The sequence below is a fragment of the Pteronotus mesoamericanus genome, unplaced genomic scaffold, assembly GCF_021234165.1.
Source record: "Pteronotus mesoamericanus isolate MK-2021 breed Mesoamerican mustached bat unplaced genomic scaffold, CSHL_Meso_final contig_192, whole genome shotgun sequence".
In the NCBI taxonomy this organism is placed as follows: Eukaryota; Metazoa; Chordata; class Mammalia; order Chiroptera; family Mormoopidae; genus Pteronotus; species Pteronotus mesoamericanus.
In genome coordinates this window covers 2,250,785-2,264,940 of record NW_026555082.1, presented here as the reverse complement: position 1 = coordinate 2,264,940, position 14,156 = coordinate 2,250,785, and the positions used below count along the sequence as shown (strand labels likewise).

Below are 14,156 nucleotides of genomic sequence, written 5' to 3'. Positions count from 1 at the left end.
CTGAACCCAGCCCGGCAGCCCTGGCCCTCCCCCGCGGGTGGGCGCTCCGGCGGCCGTCCAGGGCGGCCGGCACAGGGACGGCGCGCGGGGGCGTCGGCCCACGCTGCTGATCGCGCTCCCTCTGCCGCCGCGCCGTTGCGGCCCGAGCCCCTCACACTGGCGTCGGGGTCACGGACAGCGGGACCCTGGCGTTATTTCCAGGGCGCCGCTACACATCCTCGCTTTTTCCTAAAATGGCTTCATCGTCGTTACCTCAAAGCCTCACAGACTTTACAGGCAAAATGGAGGCAGCTTTTGTCCCTAATTCAGAGAGCCCTGATTGAGTAAAAATTCAGGGAAGTGTGTAAAACCCTGAAAATAAAGCCCACACAGACTCCCCATACGCCCACTTTAACAGGCGGCTTCGCGGCCGTGGACGTGATGGACGCGCACGTCCCTCCCGCCAGCGGCATGACGAGGGACCAGGGACCAGTCCCCAGGCAAGATCCCACCCTCGCCCAGCAGTCAGCCTGTGCGAGGACACACTTGAGGTGACAATGGATCCTGGGGTCCTCCCCACACCCTATGTCTGTTGCTCAGTGGGGACATGAGACTCCCCCCATATCCAGCGGTAAAATTCCAGGCTACTGAAAAGGCTGAGGTAAGCAGTTGCCTCAGATGAGCGCGCCCAGGACTAAAGGGACGCAGTGGCCTGAGGCCCTCCAGAGCCCCAGGGGGGCACCCTGAACAGCCACCGGAGGGGCTCTGGGCGAGGACTGATGCGCAAACGTGAAGATCCTTGGGATGTTTCCACCGGGATACGTCCTGGTGATGTGACGTCCCGCACAGCCCGCCTGCCTTCAGGGCAGCACAAGCCCTGCGGCTCGGGGGAGGCACCGCCCCGGCCACCTGGCAGGCGGCGGCCGCCCGGGTGCCACTGGCTTCCCAGGGCCAAGCCCGCAGAGCACGCGCGGCCAAGCGGTTCTGCAGCACCTCCAGGCTCCTCTCAGATAACCCTACAGTGATTCCCGTTTCAGTTTTAAAAACAGTGATTCCTACTTTAGTTTTAAAAAGAGCTTTTTTAAGAAGACAGTGTTACCTTTGTTTGTATTGTAAAGTAATCCCATTCTCCTCAATTCTGAACAATATTTTGTTCTGAATTTACCACTTTGTAGCGTTTAACCGCTTGCTTCTTCAGTCTCTGACTCCTGCAAAGAGCCTGAGGTTTTGCTAGATTCCTCCACCGCGTCACGCCTGTGGCCTCAGGCAGCAGTGACTCCCGAGCCCGCGAACCCCCGGGAGGCCACCCGCGCCCACGGGCCCAGCCGTGCCCTCACCTCGCTCCTCAGCAGGGTCTGCACTCGGCACTTGTGCGGGCAGGACACCACCACACAGGGGCAGTCGGTATCTTCGTGTTTCTGGAGGAGAAACGGAAGTGCCGTCAACTTTGAAAAGCGCAGGCCCCGCCACCATCCCCATGCGAGTCACGGGCAGCGCCGCCGCCGCCGCCCCTGCTGCCGTGACTCCTGGGGCTCGCGGCACCTCCGACCTCACCCTTAGGCTGAAAAGGCCCGCGGTGCCGACCCCAAGGCAGCGCGGAGACCACCCAGGCCTGGCAAGGGGCGGCGCCCGTGCGGAGAGCACCGCGTGCCCACGCCGAGCACAGGCGGGCCACGACCGCCCAGGTCGGCCTCTCCTAGCGAGGTGGCCGGGCTTTGTCCGGCCTCTCGGTTTGCAGTCTGCAAATGATGCTTCTCAAGTACCTGAAGCAGCGAGACCTCCTGGGTGTTTGAATTACTGCCCTGAAATTGCACTGAGATTATCTTTAGCGCACGGAAAACGGAGAATTCCGCAGTCGCGGTTCTGAGCGACGGCGCCACCCAGGGCCGCAGGCCCCGCGCAGCTCGCCTCCCGTGAGCGAGGTGGGGGCCGGAGCACAGGGAACAGGGGACAGCAGCGGTGGGGCCCCAAGGCCGCCTGCCGGAGGACGGGCCCGGGGACAGTTCCCACCCCCTTGCCCGGTTTCAGGTTCTCTCTGGCCTCCACAGTCAGGCGGGGAGCCTGGCTGCGCACCTGTCTGATGGGGCAGGCGTGGGGATCAGGGACCAGAGCGGCCCATGGCCGTGAGCAAGGACACGCCTCTCCTCTGAGAAGCCAGCCAGGCCCCTTGTCCCCACGCGTGCATGGAGGACGCTGCGTGGAGACGCCCTACAGCACGCGCTGCCCTGCCCTGGGGCCAGGGCGCCCCGGCTGCTCAGAGCCCGTCAGAGGGCACCCGCCAGGCAGGCCCCCGGGGGCCCGGCTCCCACTTCCCACCCTGCCTGCTGGTGCGCAGGTGCCAGAGGAGGGGCTTGCTCCTCTGTGGCGAGATGCCTGGGACAAAGGCGTCACCTGTCCACCCTCCGTGCACAAGGTGGGAGCGGCCAGGCCCCCGCGCAGCAGCTGGGCCTGCAGAGGCCCTTCCCGAGTCTGGCCCTGACCCCACCTCCGCTTGCCAGCCTGGGCAGGCTGGGTGCTGGGAGGGAGAGGACGGGCAGGGTGGCCGGGGCAGGTGCTGGGAGGGGCCGCCGGGGCCAGCCCAGCCCACACCTGTGCCCGGGCATTTTGCAGACCTGTGCAGGGACACCTGGCGGACAGATCTCAAGAGGCAGGCTTTGCCGGGTATCAGGGGCACGGGCACCTTACGTGGGATTCTGGCAGACAGGCCCAGCTGGCCGCCTACAACCCCGCGCGCGCCCGTGCCCATCAGTCCCACCAAACCCCCGGCCTCCGATGGCGGGTGCGGCCGGGCGGGAGGGCAGGAGACCCAGCTGCAGCTCTTTAGCAGGGTGGGGGCCTCCTTTGCATTTCCTGTGACTCGCCTGTTCACGGCGTCTGCCCAAGTCAGTGGGTTGACCGGTGACGCCCCCCCATCCATGTCCACTGGGGACCTCAGAATGTGGCCTTATCTGGGAACAGGGTCTTCGCAGGTTAATTAAGACGAGGCCACAGTGGATCAGAGCGGGTCCTCGAAGAGGAGAGGACACACGGCAGCAGGGCAGCCGCGTGCTCGCGGGCAGACCTGCGGCAGGGAGGCTGCGGGCCCGTGGGCCCAGGGGCACCCCCCGTGAAGCTGGTGGGGGCAGGGGAAGCCGCTCCCCCCGCCCCCCGGAGCCTTCCAAGGCGACGCGGCCTGGCGGCACCTCGGCTTTAGGCTTCTAGCCTCTGGAACTGTTGGAGGATGAACTTCTGTGGCTGTAAGCCACCAGCTCTAAGGACCCTGTCACAGCAGTCCCAGGAACAGCATGCGGCCATTGGAAAAATGGCTCGCCTACCGGCGCAGGACGCCTACCGGCGCGGGAGGGCTCGGCACGTGGGTGGAGCCGGCCTGTGGGCAGAATCAAGTGTGGCTTTGACAGGTGTGCAGAGCAGGCGTTGCGCACGCGTGAGCCGGAAGCACGGCTCCGCGGTGACCACGGGGGGCAGACCCAAGGGACGGCCTCCCACTCTGCGGGGGCCCGGCCCGGCCCCTCCCCCGGGAGCGACCACTAACCGCAAACCTGGGCTCCGCGCACCCACTCCCTTTGCTTAAAAACAGAAGGTGCCCCAACATGCACATCTGTGCCCGACAAAACCCTGCTCTGCGGCGACTGCTTCTCGGTTTTATCAAAACAGAACTGTAGTCTCAACGTTGCGACCTGGCGCAGGGTCGGCTCCTCAGGCTGATGCGTGTGCTCTGGACAGCTGCCCGCCTTGCCGTGGACAGGCATCCCTGCCGTGCCACACGGCCCGTCGGGGCTCCCACGGCTGGCGTGCCCGTCCCCAGTGGGCGGACATCGGGCCGCTTCCAGGTCCCGCCACGCTGGGGGCGCGTGGCGAAGCTCCTGGGGAGGGCGCCGCAGCCTCCCCTGCCCAGCGGGGGAGGGGCTGCTGACTGACTGAGCACATGACCGCCCTGCCAGGTTGCCCTCCTAAGTCCCTGTGCCTGCACATGCTCCCAAGGCCGCGTGTCCGTTTACCCACAGGATAGTCTCTAGAATTCTGACTCCTCACCAATGAACAGAGCTGCATAACGACACCGATGCTCAGTGACGTCCAGGCTCAGCATGACATCATGCTGGCCTGTCCATCTGCTGACGTGCCGTCAGCGCGACAGCTTCGTCAACCTGTCCTCTGTCGGCACGTGATGTCGGACGTGGCACAAAGTGTGGGAGGCGCAGGAGCGCTGGGAGAGCTGGCGCTTTAGTGCCCGGAGCCAGGCAGCTGCTCTCCAGAAAGGAAACCGAGGGCTGAGAGGACGAGGCCGTGTGTCCAAGCTGGGAGACCATCACCCAGGCGTCGGGTCGAGCCGCGATGGGCAGGGCCGGGCGCCGCGGACCTCCCGTGGCGTGGAGGGCCGGCACATGCAGCCGCCCGCCGGAGGCCGGTCCTGGTGCCGCAGCAGGCCCTGCGGACAGGAGCATGCGCCTCACCACGTCTCCAACGCCAGCATCGTCAGAACAGTTTAAGGACAACTTTCACCGCAAGGGCGCAGTCAGGCGTCGAGGAACCTCCGTCTGCGCCCTCGGGCCCCAAGCGCAGCAGCCATCGTTCTGGGCTGCCCACGCGCGTCTGCCGCCCACGAGTCAAGGCCCAGACCGAAGCGGATGCCGCCTGCGCGCCGCAGCCCTCGTGACCCGCCAGGCGAGGCAGCCCCCACCCCCCAGGGCTGACTCCCGCTGCAGCTGGTGCGCCCACCACCAGGCAGTGACGTGGGGGGACAACCTGCCGCCGGGGGTCTCCTGCGTCCCGAGCAGCGAGCTCCGGCGGATGCCCAGCAGGCGCGCGATGTCATGGGAGTCCGCGCGCCGTGTTATTTTAAAACTGGCCTCGTCATGGAGTTCAGAGTCAGCACCTTATGTGGTGTTCAACGGACATGCTCTCCACGTCTTTCTCCAATGAAAATTAATCACTGCATTCTATTGTGCAAATAAGGGTAATTGATCCTAGCAAGAAGCAAAGCGCAGGTTTGACAGCAACGTGCTAACACGCGCAAGGCCGGGGGTGCTGGCCGTTAGCTGCGTGTCTCTTTCACTTAATTTAATTGCTGAGGGATTATTCAGCTGTGACAAATACAGATGCTGTCCTCCAAAGCGGAGGGCACAGCTCTTAAAAGTTCTGAACGACCGGAAATCGCCAGGGGTCACACAGGAAGAGAAATCACGATGGGACAAAGTCACAAGCCTGAAAAAGTTATACAGAGGACAGTGAACGTGGAGGTCACCCAGAGCACAGCTCATTTTACAGCAAAAAGCCAAAGCTTTTCCTACATTTCGGTCAGTAAGTGCTTCGGAATATCCCCCAGAAATTCCTGAACTGTCAGCTGCTCCCACGGGGTCTGCCTTCAAAGCTACCGTGGAACCTCTCCCCCCGCCCCCCGCGCGCCTGTCCCACGACACTGGGCCTCCCGCCCCGGCCGCCACCCCGTCGCACCTGCCAGGGCAGAGCAGGGAACACGAGCTTGGGACGTCGCCCCTGCTCCAAGCGGCCCCAGGCCTGCCTGCCCGCCCCAGTCTGCCTCCTGTCCCCTCCGCGCTTGGACCCGGGTTCGCGCTGGGAGTGCACCCACCTCTCACGATGCCTAAAACCCACCTGCCAAGTCGGCGCCAGCCGTGGCCTGGCCAGAGGCCTGCCCTGACCGCCCTGCTCTGCTGGAGCCGTTCCCTGGTGTCCACGAGCCGGCCACCGCCACACGCCGTTCATCTGCCTACTAGGGGTCTCTTCCCGCCAAGCGCTGAGCTTCACCCCAAAACCCTCCGGTTCTAGAGCAGCGCCTCATAAATACTTGTTCAACAAAGGGACCCATTTTGAGTTACCACACCACTGATGTTTAAAAAGTTTGTCCACCACCCCCAACAGCTCGCTCTCTCTTTAATTTGCAGATAAGGGATCTGATGTAGCACGTGCACAACCCTGAGCCACGCTGAAACCACCGCGGGTGGAAAAACCCCACGTCCTCATCTCTCAGCAAGACGGGCAGCCGGCGCTCCCACGCTGCGGGCCAACTGCCCCGCGGAAGGGGTCGCTTTCTCAGAGCTGTCGAAACAGGAAGCCCTTCAACAAGACTTTGAGGCCGTTCCCTGAGACCGGTGAAAAAGTCTACCTTTTGCGCACAGTTGGTCTTCATTTTCTGGCACCCCAAGTGATAGTCAACCAAGGCAATGAAAATGTTAACTACATCAATGAAAACAGGAAAACAAATTAAGCTTAACTCTGTAATAAAGTCAGGTGAAAACTGCTCCTCACTTTCTATGTTTCCTCTTTATTCCTGTCAGAATCAGTCCCTTACAAGCTACGCTGTGGACAGGCCACACCTGGACCGGGCAGGGGGCGGGGAAGGACACCTGGCGGAACCGCACCTGCAGCGTGATCATGGGGACCTGGCTTTTGCAGTGGCTGCACGTGGCCTCGCGGTATTTGCAGGCCTTCTCCACGTGGTCGCGCAGGTCCTTCCTCAGTACCCGCTCTTTGCAGTCGGCACGCGCACACGGCAGTTCTTCAAACTGGCAGTCGTTCTTCAAATGCACCTGTAGGGCCAACGACGTGAAGTTTGCAATCAGCAAAACATGCAGTCGGAAGCACCAGATTTTAGCCTCTGTGCAATCACACCCTAAAGAAATGTTTCTATCTGTCATTAGACCGGCTTTTCACAGAGAAGAGTGACAAATGTATTAAGAGATACTGAATTGCACACCCCAATTAGTGGTCACTCCAACTACACTGCTCTGGATAATTACGTCAACTCCTCTTCCGGCATCAACAAACAGTGATCTGCTGAGGGCTCTGAATTAGAATCATCCTAATTCAAATATCCTTTCAGGATGAAATGATACCCATCGGAAAAACACAAGTGATTACATGGAATTTCATGGTTTAAAAAAAAAGAAAAAAGAGGTTTTAATGGGCCTCCCACATTAAAACTTCACACAGGTTTCTTTCTATCCTAACCAGGCTGGGGGTGTTCAAAAGCCAGTTGCAAATTCTGCGGCTGACGTCACAAAAAGAGCATGTCAGCCCCAGGTGGCTGTGTTTGCTCTCTCGTTCAGGTGTGTTTTGAATGGTTGGTCCTCGCGGACCAGGGACTCTCATTTCCTGGATGAAAACCCCCCATGCCACCTCGGTACTGACCAGCAGGTGGCCCAGCGTCAACTGCTCTGCACAACCACGACCCTCATTCCTGCAATAGATCTGAAGAGCCAGAATCTCTCTCTTGCAGCAATTATCCTTAAACACCTGAAATGGGGGGAAAAAAGACAGTGATTTTAGAGGATTAGTATTTCTTAACCTCCACATGCTGCTACTTTGGCCAACGCGAAACCACTCTAAAAAACCCCCTGAAAGCATCTCTTAAGTGGACCTCAGAGAGCATGAAGCACCATCTTAATTTCTAACGTCTGTGAGAAGCAAGCGGCTGCCCCACCAAGAGACACAGTTTAAGTAACACGAGCTTAGCTGCGGTCCTTTATCAGACACGCCGCAGGCAAACAGGTCACACGGAACCCTCAGCGCCCAGGCCGGAGCGCCCGACGCTCGGGGCGCACTGTGGAACCCCGGGGCGGGGCTCGCCGGCCGCGTCCCTGCTTGCGCCCTGGCCCTCCCGGCAGCCAGCGTGGGGCACGCTCTGGTCACGGGCTGCGGCAGCGCCTGCTTGTGCCTTTTCGGGCCGCCTGCCAGGGAAGCTGCTGCAGGAGGCTGCCTCTCACAGATGGTTTGCAAAACATTTATTTTGGTTCCTTCTGATGAAGTCCCAACTCCTGTTTCACCAAAACACCCTGCCAAAAAAATGTCCCCCGGTCCTGATGGGCGTGGCTCAGTGGGTTGGGTGTGACCCCACAAAGCGAAAGGTCCCTTGTGTGACTCCCTGCCGGGGCACGTGCCTGGGCTGTGTGTGCGGCCCGGTCAGGGTGCGTGCCAGAGGCCGTGGGTCAAGGCCCCTCTCACACGTCGAGGCTTCTCGCCCTCTTTCTCCCTCCCTTCCCCTCTCGCTGAAAATAAATAAAATCTTTTAAAAGGTTTGAAAGAAAACCCTCTTTTAAAAACACACTGCAAAGACTGAGGGTGATCCAATAATAAAAATGTTTCCTTTTCCAATGAAAACCTCCTTTCTTTCATTGTATTTCCCCTTAGGAAACAGGGACGCTCACTCCTTCCACACACAGTCTCGCTGTCTCAGCCGCAGGGCCTTCATTTCTAGGAAACTCCCACTCACTCGCACCATGACAGGGGGGTGGGGGGGGCATGGGCGGGGCCCCCACGTGCTGTCCTTACCTCCACCGGCAGAGCGACAGAGTCAGCAGCTGTTGAGAGTTAAAATTAAACCTATTTGGAGTCAAATCTAATCCTGTATTAAAAAAAGACTGTTTACATTTTTTAAAAACTTTAAAAATATGCTTATTGATTTGAGAGAGAGAGAGGAAGGAGGAGAGAGAAACATCGACTGGTTGTCTCCCGTATGTGTCCTGACTCGGGATTGAACCTGAAGTCTAGATTTGCGCCCCGACCTGGGAAGAACCCGCAATCCTCTGGTGCACGGGACAACGCTCCAACCAACCGAGCCACACCGGCTAGGACAAACAGGACTTTTTTTTAAAAAAAAGGGCCATAATTTAAGATATGTAAGTCAACAAAACAGGTATTTTTAACTGGTAAGAAACAAGCTTCCTTTCTGGGTTGAAGTTTCTAGGGTCATTCGAATTTAACTTTACAGAGGACAACGTCCACAGTGACAGAAGCACAGACCTTCGGCACAGAGATGGGCTCGGGTCACGTGCTGCAGCTGCCCTGGGCGACAGAGGGGTGTCCGGGGCCCCGCAGGACCCCACTGTCAGTGGCCCGACCTCAGCCCCCCAGGGCCCGTGGCGCTGGCGTCCCACGTGGGGCTCGTCAGGAGAACGAGCAGTTTCCCTCCAGCTGCACCACCACTGGACGCGGGCACGGGGCTGAGGAAGGAAGCAGGGGCGCTCGGTGTCCCCCTCGGCCCGCGGTGCCAGCCCTCTCTCGGCCACCCCGGTCAGACGCGTGTTGTCAAGGTGACAGCTTAGCTACCACGTCAAGACAAGGGGTAGAGGTGAGTGACTTGTTTTTCTTAATCACAGTCCCTTCTGTGACCAACCGAGGTTTTTGGGAGCAGAAAGACAAGGCAGATGGGCACTGGGCTGACCCCGTCTCCGCCCTGAGCCGAGCGAGTCCCACCGGCGCCCTGTCCTGTCCTGCAGCCCGGGACCTGGTGGCAGCTGCCCCAGACCCCTGCACCCGGCCTGCCTGCCAGCAGCCACTGCCAAGCACTTTAGGCGGGAAAGCCCCTGAGCGAGAGTCTTACTGTACAATTTAATGACCTGCGTTAAAAAAAACTGTTAGGTTCATTAATCAAAACGTGGGAACCACAGATTTTTATTGGTATTTTGAGGGCTTTGAGGAGTCATTCCAAACTCCAAATGTGCCAGGCAGCATGTGGATGACCCGAGATGCCACGAGAAGGTATCTGGGACACAGGCGGGAGGCCGGCGGGCGGCCTGGGTGGCCTCCTGTGCCCTGACAGGTGGCCCCATGACGCCCGTGAGCGACCCCGGGCACACACGGTCACATCCGGAGGGAGGGGCTGATGTCTCCCGTGAGCGATGGCTTCGAGCCTGGGCAGGGAGCCGGGCAACAGCACCAGGGCCTGCGCACCTGCCAGGGCCCGGGAGGCCACCACACCTGCGGCAGGTGGGAACAGGCTCGGGGGAGAAGACCCTGCTGCGAGCAGACCTGCCCCGCGGGTCCGCCCAGGCGCCTCCGTGACACGGTCCCAAGGCGACCCCGCCGGACCAGCAGCCACACTGAGATGTGCCGGAGCGCCCCGTGCCAACCACCCGGTGTCAAGCATGAGGCAGAGTAACTCGTTAAAAACCCAAGAATACCTTGTCTTTAACGATGCCTTCTTGACACGCAGTGCACTTCGGGCCCGAGGAGCTGAAGGGAAACACACAGACGTGTTAGAGCGGAGGGCCCGGCGCTGGTCCCGCCCGGGCGGCCGAGCGGCCGCGGGACACCCGCAGCAGCCCACGCTCTGGGCCGCCAGTGCCGGCTGGGCTGACAGCCGAAGCTGCGGGACAAGCGGGCAGAGTAGGTTCAATGGTAATTTTCCATAAGGAAGTTGAACAGAACAGCTGGGTCAGGCCCTGCCGGAAAGCCCCTTTCAGTTACAAGTGAAATCTTATTTCAGAAACCAAAACTAGCTGCATGTGGGCCCCTCAGGGTGCGCACCCAGGGCAGGGAGCTGCCGCCTTCTCCGTGCACCCGGGCGCTCCGCCGGGCGGGGGCGGCGCCCTGCAGGGGCCGCAGCGGCAGGGGCTGAGAGCAACCTGGCTCCGTGTCACCTTCGCCCCGGGGCTCAGGCCCGGAGCCCGGGCTGCCCGGTGCCGGACTCTGCACCTGGGAACTGCCTCCAAGAGTCAGCGACGGCCAGGTCTGCGCACCCGGCTCTGGGGAGGTGGTGGCACAGGGCGCAGGCTCCACACCCCCGGGGGCTGGCGGGAGAGCCAGGGGCCGCTGGCGGGGGGGGAGTGGACATGTTTAAAACAAAGACTCGCTCCCGCAGAGAACACCCACCCACTACCGAGGAGTGTGCGCCAGACCGTTTTCACCACAGGAATCTCTAGACCCCGGGGCTGAGCGGCATCGTGAGGCGCCCCGGCACCTGCCGGAGCAGGAGGGATGGAGCCCGGAGGGAAGCAGCCCGTGCCCCCGCCCTCCTGCCCCCCCCCCGGCGGCGCCAGGGCTGCCCCCCGCCTCTGAGGGCGGCGGCATCAGGGCTTGCCGTCTGCTCGCGAGCTGCTCTGCCCACAGGCGGGACAGTGGGTTTGCCGTTTGGGCCGGTGGATAGGACCAGAGCTGGCAGTGCCCGGGGGGGCGGCGGGGTGGCGGGGCGGCCCACCTGAGCACGGCGGCCATGCAGCTGTCGCAGAAGCGGTGCCCGCACTCGGTCTGCTTCGGGTCGCACAGCACCAGCCGGCACTTCTCGCACTTGTACTTGTCCTCCACGGGCTTCACAAACCGCTCCCTGTAGCCGCCGTGCTCAGGGGCCAGCACGGACGCCGCGGCGCCGCGGTCAGGGTGCAGCTTGAGCGGCGGGTTGGTCGGCAGCGAGCCCGAAGGGTCTATCTTTTTACTTGGCTCCATTTTAAGGAAGAGAAATCCTGCTGGAGAAAACGACAAGCAGCACGTCAAGCGCCGTCCCGTCCCCCTGCACAAGGACACACCAGACATGGCTCTGGAAAAGCGACCGTGCCCGAGGGGCGGGCTCCCCCGTTTCCTGGGGGCCTCAGCGCGCGGCGGGAGCGAGCTGGGCCGCACATGCCCCCGCCCCCGCCCCCCACGTCCCCCACACGCGGCCCTCGCGCCACGACCACTCAGAACACCGGCAGCACAAACTGCGTGGCTAAGGCTCTTCAAGCCACAGGCACCGCTGGCTGCGCCCGGCCTCCCCCTCCGCGCCCCCTCGGATGTCCTGGCCCCCGCGGCAGCCGCTCGCCCCGCCAGTTTTATTTCCCAGTTCAGTTCGCTGCTGGGGCTGTCCAAGTCGCACCATGCAGGTGGCCTATCACAGGCGGGCCTGAGATCAGAGCGGGCGGCTCTCACTCTGACTAGAGCACCTCCTGTCCGCTGGTGCCTGCGGCCTCCTCGCACCTACTGGGTCCCCGGTGCGACCCCCCCAGGCCCCCAGGCCTGGCCTCGCCTCCTGCAGGTCTAACATCACTTCACTGACCCTGAACCGCGGGGTCCCTGCGCTGTGCACCACACGGCTTCAGGGTGGGCCCATCGCGCACTGACGGTCCCTCGGGTCTGGGCCGGTGCTGGCGGAGGGGGTATCAGTGCTGGATGGATGGGTCTCCCACCACAGATGGGGACAAGCGTGGAGACGGCTGGCTGGCTCCCACTTGCACGTCGCCATCATCAAAGAAAGCGCCCAGACACAAACCACAGAGGTGCCCGCCCGCTGGGAGGCAAGGCAGCGTGTGGGGACCCCCAGAGGGAGCTGCTTCCAAACTCACCAGAACTCCCAAAACTACACTGTGTTCCTTTTTAACAAAAGCTTTTAAAATTTGATTGATTTTAGAGAGACCGGAAGGCGGGGAGTGAGAGAGAGAGAGAGAAAGATCAGTGAGCAAGAGAACTGCGGACCGGCTGCCCCCCGCACGCTCCCCGATGCAATGGAACCCACAGCCCACGCACGTGCCCTGACTGGGAATCAAACCAGCAGCCCTTGGGTTCCTGGCAGGGTGCTCCCACCAACCGAGCCGCGCCCCGCGCTCCGCGGGAATGGAGGTCTGCCGAGCAGGGGGCCCAGCCTGGACCTGCTCACGGCCCCGGTCCTCACGCGCCCCTCCGCCTCGTCCTGAGGCTGAGAGGACGAACACTTCCGGCCTGGGGAGGCCCAGGAACCCAGGCCAGCCGCCCAGCAGGCCACAGACAAGCGAGCTGGCACTCCAGCCACTCCTGGGTTTGTTTTGATAAAACAGCACAACTGTGCCAAGTGTGGAGACTCCTGTTAAGTCTGTCTGTGAAACCAAAAAAAAAAAGGTTTTCAAAATGACCTCGAAAGGCCAGCAAGCCTTTGCTCACAAAGCTGTTGACCAGAACCCACGCGTTAAGGTGCCAAGCAGGGAGGTACGTGGTGCTTGCCCGGCTGGTCAGGGGAGAGGGCGGTCTGAGCCGCTTGGCCACACTGCATTTCTGTGACCACCGACTGCTCAGGAGAAGAAAACTCTCCAGCTTTCGGATCTGATCGGATGGCCTCACGCCGTAAAACCCTCGCTTCGACTGAAGCTGCTTACCACTTCGGTTAGTAGTTTGTCCTGTGGAGCTTAGGAAGCTGTGTGTTCAATCCACAGTTTCCAGAGAGAAATGTTTGCTTCTTTGGAGGTGAACTCCTACATCAAGGATGAGAGACAACTAATGTATGGAGCTAAAAATAACCAGGAAGCGTGCGCGTCCCCACGACCTGTCGCTCCCTGTGCAAATGAGCGGAGGGCCGCCCCGCAGCCTCCGTGCCCACCGACGGCCTCTCTGCAGCGGCCCTGTCCCGGGGTGGCGGGCGGCCTGCGGCTGGCGCCTGGTCGGTGTTCACCTGCCCCACGGGCACCCAGGGGGCATCTCGGTGACCGGCCTCCAACGTCCTGTGTCCCGTTCCACGCAGGGCCCATTCCTGAGCTGAGCCTTCGGGGAAGGAGGGCAAGAGGTGGACGGGGCTTGGGCTGCAGGAGCAAGAAAACAGCAGGCCTCCCGTACCTACTAGCCACAGCGAGGAAGAGGACCCTGGGGAAGACTGTCCGCAGGGGAGACGTCCGGACCAGGCCGGGCCAAGAGATGGGAGGCGGGCTCCTGGTGGGCAGGGGCTGGGGGCGGCGGGCGTCTGCTGGTGTGCACAGGGCTTCTCGTGGGGCGAGGGGAGTGTCTGGCCCTGGATGGGGGGCCGGCTGGACAACTGTGAACACACTAAAAACCGCGGGAACGGCCACTCCACACTGGTCAAGCCGACGCCACGTGGGCTTGGCTTACTCGCGATGTTCATGCAGAGCGCCACACACTTTGACACTGGGCACGCCCGACACACGAGGGGCACAGGGTTCTCACGTCGCGCCAGCACGTGCGGGGAGAAGACAACCGGCAACTGTGGGGCGGGAGTGCAGGGCTGCCGGGGGCCGCGCCCTCGGGCACGGTGTCCTCCCGGCCCCCAGGGGCCTTGCGCGCGGCCCCTCCGCCAGGCCTGCAGCCCGGGCCGCGCAGAGCAGCGGCCCCCAGCAGCCCCGTGCACAGGCCGCCTCCTCACCTGAGGGCGCCCGAAGCCTTTCTTCAAAATGCCCCCTCCCGGTGATGAAGCAAGAAAAAGAAATAAAAACCATCCAGGCTGGAAAGGAAAAAGAAAAACTATTTCTATTTTCAGAGGACATAGCACAGAACATGGTAAGGAATAAACCAAAATCCAGGTAAAATGAGGGGAATCGCTCAGCAAAGTCGCTGGGTACAGGGTCGAAATGTAAACACTTATCATTTCTATACACTAGCAATGAACAACCCAAAAATGAAATTAAGGAAACAAGCCACTTGAGGGGTGGGGAGAGGGTGGAGGAACTGAGCGCAAAGGGAAGAGGACCTGCGGACGGCAGTGCGGTGGGTGC

The 14,156-nt window shown here is 61.6% G+C and overlaps 1 protein-coding gene across 1 annotated transcript in view; it reads right to left on the bottom strand.

The window, feature by feature from the left end:
• The window catches only part of TRAF3 (TNF receptor associated factor 3), a 37,455-nt gene that overhangs the window by 10,466 nt on the left and 12,833 nt on the right, over positions 1-14,156 (bottom strand). Inside the window, exons 3-7 of the mRNA XM_054567676.1 lie at positions 10,913-11,174; positions 9,897-9,948; positions 7,126-7,230; positions 6,357-6,524; positions 1,317-1,397 (exon numbers count right to left, since the gene is read on the bottom strand). Coding sequence (XP_054423651.1) covers positions 1,317-1,397; positions 6,357-6,524; positions 7,126-7,230; positions 9,897-9,948; positions 10,913-11,157 — 651 coding nt within the window. The 5' untranslated portion in view covers positions 11,158-11,174. The remainder of the gene's footprint in view (positions 1-1,316; positions 1,398-6,356; positions 6,525-7,125; positions 7,231-9,896; positions 9,949-10,912; positions 11,175-14,156) is intronic.